This window comes from Podarcis filfolensis (genome assembly GCF_964270895.1).
Source record: "Podarcis filfolensis genome assembly, chromosome: 10".
Lineage (NCBI taxonomy): Eukaryota > Metazoa > Chordata > Lepidosauria > Squamata > Lacertidae > Podarcis > Podarcis filfolensis.
The window spans coordinates 46,253,084-46,271,753 of NC_139612.1; the positions used below are offsets into that span (position 1 = coordinate 46,253,084).

General features: G+C 45.5%; 1 protein-coding gene and 1 long non-coding RNA gene across 3 annotated transcripts in view; one reads left to right on the forward strand and one right to left on the reverse strand.

Moving 5' to 3' along the window:
• Positions 1 to 8,019, forward strand: part of NPTXR (neuronal pentraxin receptor) — a 28,287-nt gene extending 20,268 nt beyond the window's left edge. Inside the window, exons 2-5 of one of the 2 annotated variants that reach the window (XM_083573537.1) lie at positions 4,266 to 4,479; positions 5,141 to 5,385; positions 6,404 to 6,583; positions 7,457 to 8,019. In XM_083573537.1, coding sequence (XP_083429663.1) covers positions 4,266 to 4,479; positions 5,141 to 5,385; positions 6,404 to 6,583; positions 7,457 to 7,681 — 864 coding nt within the window. In that variant the 3' untranslated portion in view covers positions 7,682 to 8,019. Of the gene's footprint in view, positions 1 to 4,262; positions 4,480 to 5,140; positions 5,386 to 6,403; positions 6,584 to 7,456 lie in introns of both variants that reach the window. The other variant, XM_083573538.1, reaches the window with a different exon arrangement.
• Positions 8,020 to 8,514: 495 nt separating this feature from the next.
• Positions 8,515 to 13,830, reverse strand: LOC310743364. Its single transcript, XR_014538979.1, has 2 exons — positions 9,256 to 13,830; positions 8,515 to 9,092 (listed from the first exon to the last, which is right to left on the reverse strand). It is a non-coding gene; the product is annotated as an uncharacterized lncRNA (long non-coding RNA).
• Between the last annotated feature and the right edge of the window lie 4,840 nt (positions 13,831 to 18,670).

Genomic DNA, 18,670 nt, shown 5'->3' on the forward strand with positions numbered 1-18,670 from the left:
GAGTGCAAGAGCTGAGCATGAGTTTGTCTTTCACATACACATTTCACACCAGGGAGCCTCTTCTTCAGGTGTACATTTTTGGATTCCTAGAATCAAAAGGGTGAGCATCCAAGGAGCACGGTAAAAGCATGCTGAGATGGGGAACCCAATAGTTTTGTGGGTATCCTCTCCTGATCTTGACAATAAGTCTGCAGGGTGGGGCAGAAGTTACAGCACCCCTGAACATTTCAGGTGAGCAACTTTCTCAGAGTGGGCTGAAACCTTTTCTGCCTCCAGGCTCACCGCCTCCTTTGTGGAGCCTCAGTTTTGCAACCTGAGTTCCCTTTAGAAAGCTCCACCACCATAACAGACAAAACACGGTTTTCAATGGATGTACCCTATTAACTTATGAGGAATTACAGGCAGGGGGGCTGCTTGCTTTTTTCACTTGGCATAAGAGGGAACACAGCCTGAAATAATGATGAGATAAGCAGCCTAGCAGTAATTAGGAGGCAAGGGCTCTAGGAGCACCTCATCAAAGGGCAGAAATGTGGTGGAATAATAGGCCTGTTTCCTTTGATGAGCTTTCGCTGTAATAAATGAGCACAACAGGGAGTCCTCAAAGACGGAGATCTCCCCCAAACCTTTTGGCTTTCACGTCTCTCCTCTCAAACAGGCAGGCAAAAAGGCTAAGGTTCGTCCTGATGGCAACAATGAGGAATAGGCGATGACTAATGGCCTGTGAAATGTCATGGGGAGGAGAGAAGCAGTGGCGTAGCGTGGGGGGTGCAGGGGGGGCGGGCCGCACCGGGCGCAACATCTGGGGTTAGGGCAAATCCATGGGTTAGGGGGCGCAAATCCACGGGTTAGGGGGCGCAAATTACTTGCCTTGCCCCGGGTGCTGACAACCCACGCTACGCCACTGGAGAGAAGGCCCCTTCCCCCTTGCCTCTCCTCCCTTGCTTCTCTCCATCCCTTCTCTTTTGCTCTCTCCTTGCCTTGCATGACTACTTGAGTCATGCCTTCCTTCTCACCTCTTCCTTAGATCATGGAAGCCTCCTGACTCCCTTCTTCCACCAAAACCCCCAAACACAGCCCAGGAGGAAAGGCAAGCTCACAGCCTGGAAAGCACACAATTCCCCTCAAAGAATCCTGGGAACTGTAGTTCACCCCACAGGGCTACAATCCCCAGCACCCTTAGCAGAGTTCCCAGGATCCTTTGGGGGAAGTCATGAGCTTTAAATGGCCTTAAAATATATGGCGTGTGTATACTCCCAGATAGGCTCTCTGAGCACAGCTTGCTTACCTGCTCATTGGTCTGTTTGCAACATTTATATATCACTCAGTGTTTTCTGGGCAGTGATCTATGTGGTTTTGCAAGTCACAAAAAATGTAAGCTTTCTTTCTCCCACAAATGACACTTGATCCAGAGCAGTGCTTTTCTCAAGCAAGCAGGACCTTCTGATCAGGCAGATTTCCTTGCCAGCCAACCCAGGACTGTCTTTGGAGAAACAGGAGGTGCCATTTCAGGGGTGCAAGTGAGCGAAGTCTGCCTGTTGCCTCCTGCACGATACCCGCAATGAGGTTAGGAGGCGCAATCCTTGCCTTGCCCCGGGTGCTGGCAATGCACGGTACGCCACTGCCATAGTGTAAATGGTACAGTGGTCATTTCTACCCAAAGGCATGGCTGTTTGTCTTAAAGGTTGATGAGGTTTGGGTGTGTTGAAAGAATGCACCTAATCCCAGCATGGAAACAGCATTGAATTCGTCACACTTGCCAATGGTGGACAGAACACAAACCTTTAGCTTTAAAACCTGGGATTCCCTTTGTGCAAGCGCCCCGGCAGGTTGGCATGAGCGGACAGTAAGGAGGACTTGCCTCCAGCTGTGGGTGCTGCTCCCTGCCGTAGCTGTGTAATACCTGCTGTGACCTCTCAGCACACAGACTCACACAGTTCGTAGAGCTCTAAGAGGATTACAGAACTACTATGTAATGTCAAAATGACAGGCGTTGCCTCGAAGCGGCAGAAAAAAGGCACACTTCTTCATCCTCATTAGGGAAAAACTGTGATCCCGTTTCTCTCCATGCCTGACTGCTCCTTTCTTTATTTTTTACGAGAAAAGTGTCCTTTGAGAGAACGGAGTCCCATTGACTCATTTCTCCATATTGAATCCCGTGGAAAGACAAGGAAGAGTCATTATACAGACACGTTCCATGTTGTATAAGAAAACTCTTCAAGGGAGAGATACGGAGTTTGTTTGTGTTTCGAGTGATGGTTGCTGACTTTTACTCTAAATCAAAGCTTCCAAAGCAAGTAAAAATAAAACCATTAACAACAACAGCTTCTTCCTCCAGTCTCTAAGCTGTATGAAGCTATTTTGTATAGGCAGACTAACAGCCCATCTAGATCAGGATTGCCTTCTCTGACTGACTGTGGCTCATGGGAACCTCAGGCAGAGGACTCGCTCATCACCTGCTATTGCGTGACCCATTTAGATGGGGTGTCAGAGGTTGAATCAGGGTCTCTCTCTCTCTCATAGATGGGACTGTTTTCTGTCTCAGAAACACCTGGCTAGGCTGGACCTGTCTGGTTCACTGCAAGGGGCATCAGTGCCTAGACAGAAAGGGTTTGAGTGACCCAAACCATCCATTTAAAGCACATTCAACACACATTTAAAGCACACAACTTCCCCCAAAGAATCTTGCGAGTGGTTGCTGCTCCCTCACAGAGCTACAATTCCCAGCACCCTTAACAAACTACAGTTCCCATGATTCTTTGGAGGTGGGGAAGCGATGTGTTTTAAATGTGTGTTGGATGTGCTTTAAATGCACAGGGTGGGTGTGGCCTCTGAAGGTACTTCCAGACAACCTGATTATTGACTATTCATCCTGATTTGTTTGCAGGGAAGTTAGACGACATTGGTAATTCATTCTGGTGCGTTTGCAGGATACGTTAGATGACATTGCACCAAAGCAGCATTTCCCCTTCACTTTCCTTATCACAAAAAGTCTGATCTTTGGGGGGAGAAGGTTTGTTGCACAAGAATTCTCTATCAATGGTAACTTCAGTTTAAATTTACCAGTATATGATAGAATCATAGCTGTCAACTTACAGATTTGAAAATAAGGGACCAGCAGCCTCGAAAATAAGGGATCAGCAGCCAAAATAAGGGATTTTGCTTAGCTTATACAGAAATCTAGCACTGATGGAGCCATGCTGCTTTTGCTGCGACTGACTGTGTTTTGCAGGGGGTTGGACTAGATGATCCTAAGGGTCTACAACTCCGACCAAAGAAGAGTGGCAGACAAAGCTGATGAACGATGTCTAGATGGCAAAGCTTACAGGCAGAATTAGAAACCAGGAAGAGGACCTCTTTATTAAGAATGGGGAAAGTTTATAATTTAGTTGAAAAGCTATTGTAAAGAGTTACATACATTGGTAGGATTGACAGAAAACTTGTAGTAAAAATTTGAACTATGGATGGACAAATGATTTATAAAAATAGAGTTATGAAAGGGATGCAGAGGGGAAATCACTACATTAAGATGCTGCACTGGTTGGAGGGTATGCTAAGCAGCACGTCGGGGCTGCCGTTGTCCTGGCGTGAGGAGTTCCATCAGCACTTCCCCGCCTGAGAGAGAGGGGGGAGGGAGAGAGACTCTCGCCCATGACGCCCACGAGCCCGGCATGAGGTGGTTGCAGCACCGCAGCGGCCGCTGAAGCACTGCCCTTCTGCGTCCCTCCCCATCCCCTCCTCTTCCTCCTCCCTCAGGCTGCCTCCTCAGCCGCCGCCGCCGCTACCTCCAGCTTCCCCTGGCAGCGCGGTGGAAGTCTCGCAAGAGAGGGGCTGCCTGCCTGCCCACCGCCACCCGTCTCCTCACGACGCGTCCCTGAGGGGGGAAAGGGAGAGATGGAGACACGGCAGCTTGTGCGCGCGCTCTCTCTCGTGGTAGAGGACCTCGAGCTGCTGCTTCCCTCCTGAGCCGGGCGAGCATGAAACCCGAGAAATTTAAGGGACATCATCAATAAGTGACAGCAGCGGGACATGGCACTGGGATAAGGGAGTTTCCCGCCAAATAAGGGACGGTTGACAGCTATGGATAGAATCCTACCCCAAAACAGCAATAGCCTGGAAACACCCTGAGAACATGGCCCTGTTTTTCTTGCTGGGTTAACATGTTTTGCCTGGATACTTTTTGTGTGAGATATTACACACACACACACACACACACACACACACACTCGTTTCCCATATATCATATATCTTTCCTTTGTGCACAGCAGGATATTCCAGCCCGAATGAATGCTACTTCTGCTCCTGTGCCAGCCCAAGAGACAATCCATAACAAGATGGAAGAACTGGAGGAGCAGATCCTCTCCAAGATTTTAGCTCTGGAGAAAGACCGGTCATCTGTCCCCAACAACCACGACTTGCAACAGCAAGATGTAGAGAAGGAGCTGGATGCCCTCCAGAACCGGGTCACTGAGCTTGAGCATGGTCAGTCCTGGCAAGGAAGAGCGCCAAATCTGAGGGCTCCAAAGTTGCTACATATATGTGATTGCCTGTTAGATATGTATTTCCTGAGTCCATTCCAGACACATGAAATTATGAATGACAAGCATGACAAACTAGCCCATTAGTTTCCCGAAATCTACACAGGGGTAAAAACTACACAATGGCATCCTGCCTCTGAATTTGGAGGTTTCATAATATAACTAAGCAGCAGCCACTGGCAAACTTAACTTGCTGAACCCCCTTTAAAATAAACACAGGGAGAGTTAAATATACGCAAGGAATGCTGATACTGCATATTGTGTCATCTGTTTGATCCTATTTTATTGGATCTTATACAATCATTGTAAATCACTTTCAGACTTTTGTGTGCAGGTAAAGCAATATGCAAGTCTAATAAATCAAACTGAGCCATCCAAGCTGCCAGTGATTACCCAATCATTATGCAATGTGTCAATGAACGGTCAGGTTCATTGGATGACCCAAGTTCAATAACAACTGGAACCCATTTTTGCAATGGTGTTGTTGTGTAGTATTGGCAAGGCCTGACTTGAATTTCTGGAGTCTGTGGTCTTTTGTTCTTCTCAGCTGCTGTCCCTGTACTCTTTCTTGACACCCCCCCCCCCATTTCTCTGTTATGCACCAGAAACTACAGCCTTCAACAACCCGGAAGCGTTCAAAGTCACCATCCCCGTACGAAACAACTATATGTATGCGCGGATGAAGAAGAGCTTGCCTGAGCTTTATGCTTTCACAGTCTGCATGTGGCTGAAATCTAAGGGCCCAGCAGGGGTGGGCACCCCTTTCTCCTACTCAGTACCAGGACAATCCAATGAGCTTGTATTGCTGGAATGGGGAAATAACCCCATGGAGCTGATAATCAATGACAAGGTAAGGAGGGAAGGAAGACTTTGTCATGGGCATCTGGAAGACATGCGTACTAACCTTCCTTATGTTGAGAAAAGGCCCCACTCCATTAGAAAAATGACATCAGCTCAGAAAACAAGAGCCAACTGTAATTAATGAATCTAGAAAGATACAGATATATACCGTGCTATTTTTTCTAGAAAAAGAGGTGCCAGAACTCACCACCTCCCTTGTTCTATTATAATGGCAATGGCGCCCACCTGAGAAGTGCTGGAACTGAGTTCTGGTGAGTTCTGGCTGGGGGGAAAAGCCCTGGATATACATGACTCCTTCCTGCTCACTTCTTAGCAGCCTCGTTAAAATGAAGTGGAAGGGAACGGGTTCAAACCAAAGACTCCACCTGGTAAGTACTTTCAGAGTCACAGGTTCAGGACTCCTGGCACGTGCAGCCAAGACTGTGGGGAGAGGCAGTGGCAGGTACATTTCCTTCCAGACAGGGTCATAGTGAACAGGAGACAGTGACCATGTTGTTGCTGCAAGCAATGCTGGTGCTGCACTGGTCCCTGTCACCCAAGAAGATGATGGACCAGCATACCCTGAAGCATCCCATTGGGTCAGAGTTCAAACTACTTCCAAATTTCAGGCATGGTGCCAGGAGGCTGGAGGGCTGCATGCCCCTGTGGTGGGGGGTGGGGCTAGAGGCAAAAGTGAGTGGAGCAGTGGATGTGATTTTTACCTTTGAACAATATAAATCAGAGGCTTATACCTACACATCTCTCCACCCACCCAGCTAGGAGGAATCATCACATTCAGGAAAGAGCACTCAAGGATGGCATAGACCAGGACTGGGGAAGGGCCTAAGAGAGAGAGGCTTGGAGAAAGGCATGTGTCACCCAATCCTGTTCTGCAGCCAGCAAGAAAGGACATAATGTGCTCCTCATCAGCTTTGGGGAAGGTGATGCTAAAATACATCAGTGGGAGACTCCCTCCAAAAAACTGTTTGCACTGTTCATTTTAAGGCACTTTTCTGTTTTGTTGTCAGGTGGCTCAGCTGCCCATGAGTCTAAAGTCTGGGATGTGGCACCACATCTGCCTGACCTGGATCACACGCGATGGCATATGGTCAGCATATGAAAATGGGGAGGAGCGTGGGGCCGGTGATAACCTGGCATCCTGGCATCCGGTCAAACCTCATGGTGTGATCATCTTGGGCCAGGAGCAGGTGAGTCTAATCCATGTATTGTCTTTGCAGTAGTTAACTTAAACATAATTCAAGGACCTGCCCAAGTTTTGGGCTCAAAGGAACAAAATTTGACAACTTGGGTATAAGAGATCCCCAGCTGGTCTCTTGGACATGCCACATGTGTTGTCCTTGAAGCCTATAACCACACAGGGATTCTGGTTTGGATTTGCAGTGTGTATTTAATAGAATTGTGGTTCCAAAAAAATGCCCACAGAAATTTCTTAAAATTCTAAGAATGTGTCTGCATGGCACCTTATTGTGAACTTGGTGCTGCTCTGGCATGCAAGTTTTGTGCAGCGCCCACATGATGCCACCCTCATCCAGATGGCACCCTATGTTCCACCACTGCCCCCATATTCAGTGCAGATGTACAATTTCTACATTTTTGTTTTGATTTTTACTTGGGGGATTTCGGGCAGAAGTGGAGAATCTTGATTAAACAGGAAACTAATATACCGGTACTGTGTCAGAAGATAGTGCTGTGTGGATGTGATGCAAAGCTCGCATTATTGCTTGCACAATAAACTGCTGCATGGAAGCACTTGGAAATTTGCATTTTAATGCAAAAACTGGACATGCAGAAAGTTGCAGAGGGTGGGGAGAGAGCAAAGCTATTCCATAGTTTGCTGTGCCATACTGCTAAGGAAAGATGAGAATGAAACAGGGTCCTGAACTCCTTGGAAACCAATTGACCCAATGTTGTCACTTGCAGAGGGTTGGCAGTGTGGCAGGGCCCATAGTTTAGCAGAGCCCATGGAAGGCCTCATATTCAATTTCTTGTATATATTTTTCTTCTCTATCTTATTGGCTGCCCTTTGTTTGTCTGTCCTTCTCTCCAACACGATGCTACAGGATGCATTGGGTGGAAGATTTGATGCCACTCAGGCCTTCGTTGGTGAAATTTCTCAGTTCAACATGTGGGATCATGTCCTGACCCCGGCAGAGATTTTGGGCTTAGCCAACTGCACGGCCCACCTGCGAGGCAACATCATCCACTGGGATGAAAAACTGGTTGAGGTCCATGGAGGGGCAGCCAAGTGGAGCTTTGACGTCTGTGAGGAGAGGATGAAGGCGTGAGAGGTCCTTGTCCCTACCAAAGGAGCATGAAAGCTACTTCCCCTTCCTCCATTCTACTTAAGGAATGAGGCAGCACGGGAGATCTTTATCCCCATACAAAAACATCCTGGAGTCTGAATTGGTCTGGGGAGAGAGCTGCGTGTGTGAGTGTGTGCATGTGTGCAAGGGACAGGGAAACCTTCTGAACTTCAAAGAAAATTGTGACACTGTGTTTTTTCATTGTTTCAGTAAAACTCTTTCTGATTCATACAGTGAGTGGCAAGGCCCTCCAAAAAGACGGCCTGTGTGTGTGTGTGTGTGTGTGTGTGTGTGTGTGTTAAGGAGCAGTAGGCCATATCCCAACAACAGTGTGATGAAGGCCAGGGGCTGATGTTGTGAATGGGAAACTGCTGGTGGAACTGGTATTGCCAACATTGCTCCCCCCTTCCCATTTTGCTGGTGCCATCATTGATTTGATAAGGGGGCTCTGATAAGCAGAAGGCTTTAAAATTTGCTTGGTAGTGGCGGTATTTGCCCATGAGAAGCCACTGATTGTCTTGGAATACACAAGCCAATATTCCTTTAGTCTTTGCATGCAACCACCAGGAAGTTCCACTGACTTTTCTGCCTTCTGGCCTCTGATCTCTAGCCTTCACTAGTAAGGCAGCCCTTTGCCAACAGATTCCTTAATTCAACAAAGGCCTAAATTCTAGGTTCGGGTTCTCTTCTCCTTACGATAATCCAACATTCCACCCCAGATACGAAGCCATTTGAAATGCTGTGTGATTTGCACAGTTCTGTTCATTTTTAATGGGACTTAAGATTCCAAATTCTTTAACAGCTTTTTCTTTTTTAAAAAAAGAATCCATTGTTTTATACTTTATTAAAGCTTTTAAAGAGGGAACACATAAGTGGCAATCAAAAAATTCTGACTTTCCTACCTAACCCTTTATCTACGGGAGCTGCTCTTCCCCTCTCCTCCCTTCCTCTAAGGGCTGATTCGCACATGCATGTTCTTTTACTTGATTTCTTGTCACTTGGTGGTGTTATCACTTGATGACTCACAGCTGATCGTGTGAATGGCTTCCATTCAAAAGCATGGTGTTGGAAGAGATGTGTGATATGATAGGGAAGTCTCACTGTTTTTTTGATCTGTGATGACTGCTCCACCCAGGCAAGTCACTATTATTTGGCGATGAAGGCCACATGCATACCATACATTTAAAACAGCCATGGCTTTCCCAAAACTACAGCTCCCAGAATTCTTTTGCAGGATGGCATGACTATTTAAAGTGGTACCATAGTCCTTTAAATGTATAGTGTCAACGTGGCCATAATAATCAAACAATGGACTTGCATGCACAAATGAGCTCTAATGCTACACAGCTTCTTAATGGATTAGGCAACACAAAATTGTATGAGCAGGTCGACTCTCCTGCTGCTGACCCAGTGGCGTAGCGTGGGGGGTGCAGGGGGGGCCGGCTGCACCGGGCGCAACATCTGGGGGGGGGGCGCGCTCGCACTCGCAGCTAAAATCCACGGGTTAGGGGGCGCAAATTACTTGCCTTGCCCCGGGTGCTGACAACCCACGCTACGCCACTGTGCTGACCCCTTGTAGATTGCTTCCAACAGTTATAAGCCTTCTGGTAAATGAGAATAAGAACAGCCAATAGGTCACAGCAGGATCACTTCCTGACAATCCAATGTCCCTGCTCAAGAAAGGAACCAAAAAGGCAGGTGCTATTGATGCCTTCAGGGAGGTGTCCCAAATCCTGATCAACTCTGCAGATGCCAGAAGAGCACAACATTTCCCTAGTGCACACTGGATCTTTTCTTCTATTGCCTGATCTTAGCCCATACATTTACAGCTGCTGATGCCACTGGAGGTGCAAAGACTCCTCCTCGCTGTGAAAGCAGAGGCTAGATGGCCATTTGCTGGGTGTGCTCTACTTTAGAATTTTCTGTGTTGAGCAGAGGTTTCAATTAGATCCAGGCTGCTGGACCTCAGGCAGAGAAAGAGAGAGATAAGTGGTGGCAGAAAAAGAGAGAAAAGGAGTAGCAGAATAAGGGAGGAAAGTATCAAACCAGAAGAATGATAAGCACCTATGTTTTGGCTTTCTAGATATTAGTTTAGATGCTCATGACATACATTCTCCAATGCTTGTGGTGCATTGACTTAAAGCACTCAAATGGGGAATGAGTAGTAGAGACTAGACAAGAGCTTTCCAAACTGTGCGTCGCGACACATTAGTGTGTCGGCTGCAGTGTGCAGGTGTGTCATGCAACCGCTCCTTACGCTCCTCCCAGGGCTGGAAAGGGGTTAGTTAAACCTCTAGTTTGCTGGTAAAACTGAACTACTGTGTTGCGAAATGATGCATGTCTAAAAAGTGTGTCACCAACATGAAAAGTTTGGAAAGCTCTGGACTAGACATTGCTCAATTATTTCATAGTTCTATAACTCCCATCTCCTCCCCAGTCTCTTTCCCAGAAAGAGCAACAGCAAATGCTCCCTTTGGCTTCTCACCGTGAGAGATTAGAACGCAAGTATGAAGAACATAAAACCACGTTTGAGGATCCATTCTGATTTGTTTGTGGAGAGGACACACGATGTCATGTGTTTCCACACTTTCCAGTCCTACTTTTCCAAGAAGCAGGTGAATCAGCTTTAGGTGCGTAGCCTGAATATGCCACTCTGTGAATGTCTCCCCCAAATAGCAATGGTTGGGAAGCAGCCTCAAAACTCTTTCCCTTCTTCTTGATTGTCACAATTATGTGGATACTTAAGTATTTCCCAAGTCAAGCATAAAACGTGCATTGAAGAAGAAGCTTGCCTCCCTCCTTCCCTCCCTGGTTTTTTCCTTCAACCTGTTGCAATGTTTACATTTAAGGTCAAAATATTTCTTCTGTTTTTGAATTCATTAAGGCAAGCCTTTCTCATCCTGAGTCGGTAACCATGTGTGCCTCCTCCTCTGTGGCTTAAACAGCAATGATGTAAGTGACCCAAGTGCTTGCAGAGTATCCTGCTACTCCCAGCCCAATCTCTGCATATCATGGACTACTTGGTATTTACAGTACAATCCTATGCATGATTATTCAGAAGTACCACCAGTCAAAAGAAGCAATTGCCGCATAAATAAAACATGGATTTGATCACACAAATCCGCAAGCCCAATTGTTTTATTATTAATTATTTCAATTTAAATGAAATAAATTTGTATTAATTTGTATTAATCAAATTTGTAAAATGCAGCATAAAAATACAGAATAAAACCACAAAGTACATAATACGTTTCTCTTGTGAACTGCCCTGAGATCTTCAGATGAAGGGTGGTTTATTTATTTATTATACTAATATAAAAATAAAATAAAAAACAAGTGCAAAACAAACCAATAACCCCTCTCCTCCAAACACATTTAAAAGGACATAGACTGTTAATCTGCCAAAGGTCTGGTTTAATTGTTCTCCCAGCACACATTCACAGATAAATGTAACATGAATTTTGTAAGGTTGCCTGCACTTAGCCAGTGGTTTTTGCTGGCCCTAGGGATAGTACTAAGCACAGAAGGCATCGAATCATTTAAGATGCACAGCTTCACGAGAAGAAATGCTACTAGCAGCAGCAGAGCAGGCGGAAGCAGCCTTGCAATTTGCTTTTCTGGAAACTAGACTTAAAACTGTTTTTAAAAGCTACCCAGGCTAGAATTGGGGTGTTTTTTTAAGTGGTCAGTTGACAACCGTCAAACTGGAATTCCCATGGACTGCCATGGTTCTTTTTCAAGCTCCTCTGGTGACCACGTGACTTGTTGCTGGATGTGTCTGTGATAACCCTTCACCCCTTGTGTGAACCCTGTAAAAGAAAATGCTGTGTGTGCGTCAGCCTTGAACAGGCCATATTCTGAGGTGGGAGGCCACGTCTGTGCAGTTAATCTAGCTGTGTTCTTTTTTTTCCTGTTCTGATCCCCACCATTCTCTCCCCCACATTCTCAATGTGCCACTTAGGGGGAGGGACTAACGATAACTCTTGGAGCAGCTGACAAGAGAGTCTTCACTACTCTAGTGGAAAAGAAGACGTTGGGAAGAGATTGGAAGGGTGGCTGGTTAGCCGCGGGTCAGAAATGTAGGAGCTAGGGAAGTCTGTATGCCTTTTGAGTGCCTGATATATTACAATGGTTTTGAAACCTGTGAACCCACTGATAACTGCACCTGTGAGTTATTTTGCTTTCCTTTGGGGATCTTGTGATTGCTTGTGTCGTATTTTGCTTCCTCCCTCACCTTAAACTTACCACTTGCCATGACTGGTGATACAACACGTTGGATCTTTCTCTTTCTCTCTCTCTCTCTCTGAACAAAAGGGGTGAGGGAAGGCAGAGCGGACAAAGTCGTTTCATAGATTTCTGGCTCCTCCTTTAAGGACTGCTTTATATGTTGCACTTTTAATGGGCAAAGTAGGTCTAGAGCAAGAATAGCCAATGTGGTGGTGCTCCTCCAGAAGTTCATAGAGCTGGAAGGGACCCTGAGAATCTACTAGTCTAACGCCTTGCAATTCAGGAATAACCCTGTCCCCTACCTACAGGGATTGAACCTGCTACCTTCGTGTTATCAGCACCACACTCTAACCAACTGAGCTAACAACATCTAGTCTAACAACATTTGGAGGAGGTGATATCTTTGATCTAGCATATAACCACTTGCCTCCTGTTACATGTAGGGTAGATACAGTATAAGCCACAGAAACCTACTATTCTCCAAATGGCGAGAAATCCAGGGGTGAAGCATTGTTGGGTTTTGTTTCCTTCAGAAAGAGGCCGCTAGAGACTTATTGGTAGTTTGTGATACATGTTTTATTTACACATATATTCAGATGGAGCATAGGTGGAGATTCACAGAACTGAACCCATCAACAGATCTCCAGAGTTTGCTGCTCCCCATCAGATTTCCAGAGAAACTGCCAACACCACTGGGATTTCCTGGAGAACAGCTCAGCCCTCTATGTTCTGACTGGGGTGGAATCTACACAAATATAAAAAAAAGTTCTGAAAATGATTTTTTTTTTAAAAAAATGCGTTTTAAAAACTACATTGAATTTTCCATAAGGCTCACCATCACCATTTAGTGTATATCGCACTTAAAACACACTTCAAACATTTTATTTGCAGCTGTATAGCTGAGTCACAGTTAGGACTGTTTATATTCCTCAAAGGTACAGAATTACCACATGGGAGAAAGCAAGACCTGCTTCACGAATGGCTCTTTCTTCTGGAAGACTCCAGCTACACAGAGCTATCTCCCTAACAAGGTTCTCCATTAAGGGTTCTTGACTACATTACCAGCAGCCATGCTAGTCCAACCAGTTTGGCATACCTCACTCTCACAAGCAAGCATCACAGGGCCTGAAGGGACCCTGAGGTCATCCATTGCAACCCCCAATTTCATCCCATTATAACATTATTTGGAGCCACATACACTAGCTCTCCACAGTGTATGTGGAGTTGTCAGTGTCATGTCAGTACGCACCAGTCTTGCAAGATATACCCACTAAAACTATAACATATAAAGCTGCTATCAAATTGTCCTGTTGCCAAGGTGACCCAAACCCCTCCGAGGGAGGAGACTACACAGGAGTCGGTGAGGGGATGGAAGCAATGATGTTCAAGTTGTAAACACTGTGATCTTAGTGCATCAAGCCTGAGGGCATAATTCGACCACCGGTCACTTTCTCACTCTCCTTCTCGCTCCCCCCTCCTTCTTTTGTACAGTTGTTAAACAGGATTTGACATGTGCTCACACATGTATGTGTCATATGTATTTTTTTTGTATATTTGATGGTTGACAATAAACTTTGGTGTTTGTATTTGATTCTCTTTAGGATGCTGAGGGTATTGTGTAAATTGGCAGACTTCATGAATAATAATAATAATAATAATGGGTGCAGGAGATTATTTCATAAGGCACTATTGATGTGCATTACAGGTCTTAATGATAATAATACAGGTCACTGACACCAAGGAGCTTACATATATATTTGACAGCAAGGAAGGCAACAAGGAGAGGGATGAATTTAAGCAAATGCAGTTGCAGGTACTTGAGCAAGAGAGAGCTGAAGTGTCACACTGTTAAAGGCCTTGTCGCTTCTGATGGCGAAACATTAAGATGGCCCCCTGATAGTGATGTCACAGTTTCTACTCCCCCCCCCCCGCTACGCGCGCGCACACACACACACACTGAGTGGCACTTGCACATTCCATGCAGCACTTGCAAAAACTTGAGAAAGCACTTTTCTTTCCAGAAGGAAATTACCGTATTTTTTGCTCCATAAGACAAACCTTTTTCCTCCTAAAAAATAAGGGGAAGTGTGAGTGCGTCTTATGGAGCGAAGGGCGCTGCGCAGAGAGGGAGAACTGCGCACTGCCCCTTCAGCGATGCGCCTGTCCTGCAAAGCGGGAGGAGGAACAGAAGGGGCTCCTTCTGTTCCTCCTCCCACTTTGCTTAAGGGGCGCTGCACAGAGAGGGAGAGCTACGCAGCGCCCCTTCAGCGAAGCGCCTCTCCTGGCTTCTGCCTTAGCTGTGCGCAGCCTCTTCTGGGCTGGGGAAGCCTTCATCCTGCTGCCCAGGAGAGGCTGCGCGCTGCTATTCCATAAGCCAGGGCAGCGATCTCGCTTGCTGTCCTGGCTTCTGCCTTAGCCACGCGCAGCCTCTTCGGGCAAGGGGAGCCTTCATCCCGCTGCCCTGAAGAGGCTTGGCGCAGCTATCCCAGAAGCCAGAACAGCCAGAGGCTATCCCAGAAGCCAGATCCCTCTTGCTGTTCTGGCTTCTGGGATTCAGAATATTTTTTTCTTGTTTTCCTCCTCCAAAATCTAGGTGCGCCTTATGGTCTGGTGTGTCTTATAGAGCGAAAAATACGGTATATATCGAAGTGAGGAGAAAAGAGAAACAGGAAAATGCTTGGCATCCTTGAAGAAAGTGAGGTAGCCAGATCCTACACACAGCAGCATGTTGCCAGGGTGGGGTGCGTGGCAGACGGCTGATGTTAGTGCACATACTTTGAGAGCAGGAGGTTAGAGGTTCAAATCCCTGGTATGTCTATTTTAAAGGATCAGATGGGGAAAACAGGCCCTGGAGGGCTGCTGCTATTCAGCGTAAATAATGCCAGGCTAAAGGGGCAAATAATTTTACCTGGTATAATAAGGCAGCTACTGAGGAGGCAAAAGAATACTCTTCCTATCCTCTTCACCAATCCAGGTACCAGACCTCAAGTCCCATTTTTAATTTGCTGGTGACTCCTGGTTTTTTTGTTTTTTAAATGTTTTATTGAATTCTGTAACAAAAAGGAAAAGGACTTAACAATTGCAATTATGGGATATACATCTAAGAATACTTTTTTTCACTTTTTTTCACTGTCACCTTACAGAGGAACTCTGTAATATTAACTCTCTAATATTAACCACGGAATAAGATCAACAGAGAACAATTTTTATATAACGCAGTTATGAGGTCCAAAATTAACACACTAGTACCAATAACTTTGCAGATCATTTGCAGTTGCATAAGTGATAAATTCCCACTAATTGGTGTAGAAATGTTCTTCAGATCCTTTTGAGACTTTTCAATTGTGTGTTGTTTTCTCACCTATCACCAGATTCCAGACTTTATTACACCACAAGGACGACTGTAAATCTTGCAATGTCTTCTATTTTTTGAGCAGTGGAAATTCAAGCAGCCACCAACAGGTGGCTCCTGGATTTATATACCCTGCCCTAATATTCCTGCCACCCTTCACACCCAACCTCACAGCTACTGGCAACTATAAAGAGGTGCAGCTCTGTGTTACCTCCAAGGTTTGCTCTTGCCCATGAACTAGCAGGCATTAGGAAGGACCAGAGAAATATCCACATGGCACTGATACAGAACCATTTATGACTCTGGATGTTGAATGTTCATTGCAAAGCTTGGGCCAGCATCTTCTGCTTTTGCCTCTCCAGTGCTGTCTCTGCACCATCCCAAATCTACAGGTTAGTTTAACATGAGTTGTACATTTACTCAACCAGCACACGTGATCTGCAAGCACATGTAGCTGCAACACATTTAAGAGCTTCACACAGGTGGCTATATCTGAACCAGTGAATCTACACTCCAAACTATTGTGGTTGCTGTGGCAGCATATTCATGGCGTATCGGGAAATGTGCCAACCTGCTCTGAACAGAACCAGAAAACTCTGGTGGAGTTCAAACACAGAGGGTGTGTTCACATTACCACTTTGAAGTGTGGTGAGGCTGTTGTTTTTCCAGTGTTTCACCATACATCAGCATGGCATCATTAGTGTCAGCTTCATTTCTGTTTTTGTACACACCAGGGGCCTTGATGTAACAGGGATGTCTATAAGTATTTGCATAGCTAGAGATGGATTAGCAATGCCTTAAGAACTCTAGCTGGTGTGAAGCTGGTTTAAGAAAAAACGGTTCAAACAGTAGGATTTTATAACCAAGTCCAGGACACACATGCATTTCAGATAATGTGTGACACAGACTAAAAATCTAGCACAGGAAATGTGGTAAGTAAATAGGAGAATGAACAGAACCATAGATAAATGTGTGTGGGGTTTTTGGGGTTTTTTACAGCAGAGTGAAAATACTGAGGAAAGGGAGGAAGGGTTGACTGAGATCAAAGAAACATTTTCCTCAGAAAAATAAATGATTTCAAAAGTATTTAATAAAAATGGCATAGCTGAAAAGAAAACTATAAATATGGACCAGCGTGGTACATTTCACACAAAGAAAAACAACAGATTGCTGAACAATGAAAAAAATATATTAACAGCCTTTCTGCTATGATGACATATGGGGGTGGTGGTGAGGAAATGAGATGGTGGAGACAAAAGGTAAGGAGAGGAAATTAAAAACTTTAAAATTCCACATAGGAGCTATTTAGGGATGCAAAACAAGAGCACATATAATCTCAATCAAAAAAGGAAGCTGCAAAGGAAGCCAAGAAATAGGACATGGTTCAAGAGGTCCTGGGATCCAGAAAGAATGTGTAATTTAGCAAATGGAAAAAAAGCAGAAACATCAGCCACTATAAATAAGACTTAAGGTTAGCAGAGAACTGAAATCGTGAATAGCCAAACAGATAGGTTGCAAATGCACAATATACTTGGATTGACTAGCATTTCTGTCAGTCTGGTTTGCCTAACATGTAATAGCTGCAGTCCACCAGCCACATACTACAGCCCAATGAGGTTTAAAACAATCATTTTTGGGTCAGGACTCTCAGACTCAGAGCTGGCCCAAGACATTTTGCTCTCTGAGGCAGAGGAGAAAATAGTGCCTCTGCCCCACATCAAACCAAAGTGCCTGGTGCCTGAGGACAATTAAGTTATTTTGACACCTGAAGCAGAACACCTTAGTTGGTTTGCCATATGTCCTCTTTTTCCAGGACACATCCTCTTTTTCATGGGTAGAGTCGTCATAGTGATCAATAGTTAAAAGTAGAAGTCGGCAAATGTGTCCTCTTTTTTGCTCTTCAAAATATGGCAATCCTACCACCAGCCCCTCTCCTCCCAAACTGGCTGCTCTTTCATAACACTGCTCCACTTTGCCTAAACTCTAGTGTCTAGGGTCTAGGGTCAGTCCTAGGGGAGGATGGCTCCAACTGCAGCCTCCTTCTGCACTCTTTCTCTCTCTCGCTGCAATGCCAGTTCACCCAGTTATTTAAGATGATGAACAGTATTCCCCTTTCTTCCATAGCTGTCACGTGTCCCTTATTTGAAGGGACAGTCCCTTATTCCAGCGCCATGTCCCGCTGCTGTCCCTTATTGATAGATGTCCCTTAAATGTCCCTTAAATGATGTCCCTTAAATTTCAAAGGAAGCAGCTCCTCTCCCTCCCTCCCTGCCGGCCAGGGAGGAGGGGGGCTCTAACTGTGTTGCTTGGCTGTGTTGCTCACCCAATAAGAAGTCTAAGAACGACTGGGGGGTGGAGCTTGCATGCCTTGTGTGTGGCTAGTTAATGCAAGCTGAGGGGGTTTTTGAATGCTGGACGCCATTTTGTTGCAGGTGCTGCTGCAAACTTTGCAGTGCAAAGCCAGGCCGGGGAGCCATCTTAAGTTGAGGCTGCATAGGCCTTGTGGTGCATGTGATTCAGATTCTATTCAGCTGAACCTCTGGTTACAAAGTTGGTTGGACCAGCATGAGTTTGACCAGACAGGAGGACAGGAAGACTAGAGTGCCTGGAACAGGTGAGGCTGCAGGTCCCTTATTTTGGCTGCTGGACCCTTATTTTCAAGGCTGCTGGTCCCTTATTTTCAAATCTGTAAGTTGACAGCTATGCTTTCTTCACCCACACCTCTCTTTGCAACTGTTCTCTTTTTTCAGATAGGGCCGTTGTTTCTCCATGAGTGAAATTAATGTTCTTTGTTATTGTAACAGGCTTGTGGGATCAAAGTTTCATTACTAGAACCTCCAGGATTCAATAAAATCCCACTCCCCGTTTCCAAAGCTCTCACTCCAGCGGTATAATTGAGGGCGTTTAGTTGCTGCTCTTGTGACACAATTGGGAGTCAGAAATCATAGGCAGTTCTACTGAGAACCGTAGCTGTCAACCTTCCCTTTTTTTGCGGGAAATTCCCTTATTCCAGCGCCGTTTCCCGCTGCTATCCCGGATTGTTAGATATCCTGTAGCCTGTCCCCGGGACAGGAGAGGCTGCTGATCCCTTATTTTTGAGGCTGCTGATCCCTTATTTTCAAACCTGAAAGTTGACAGCTATGCTGAGAACCATGCAGAGATGTACCTGCAAATGCAGATTTTTTCTGACCACCTTGCCTTGATCTATTTCTCCCAGCTTTCCTTTCTTCTCCCAACCCCCACGCCCCCTTAGTATTTTTATTTGAATTATTCACAACCGTTCAGTTTATTTTTTAATAAATACAGAATTCAGGGTCTACACAGGGTTAGGTTAAAAAAAAAGTTCCCTGGCACCCGCCTGCTGGGATACTTCCCTCCCAACGTGACGGGGA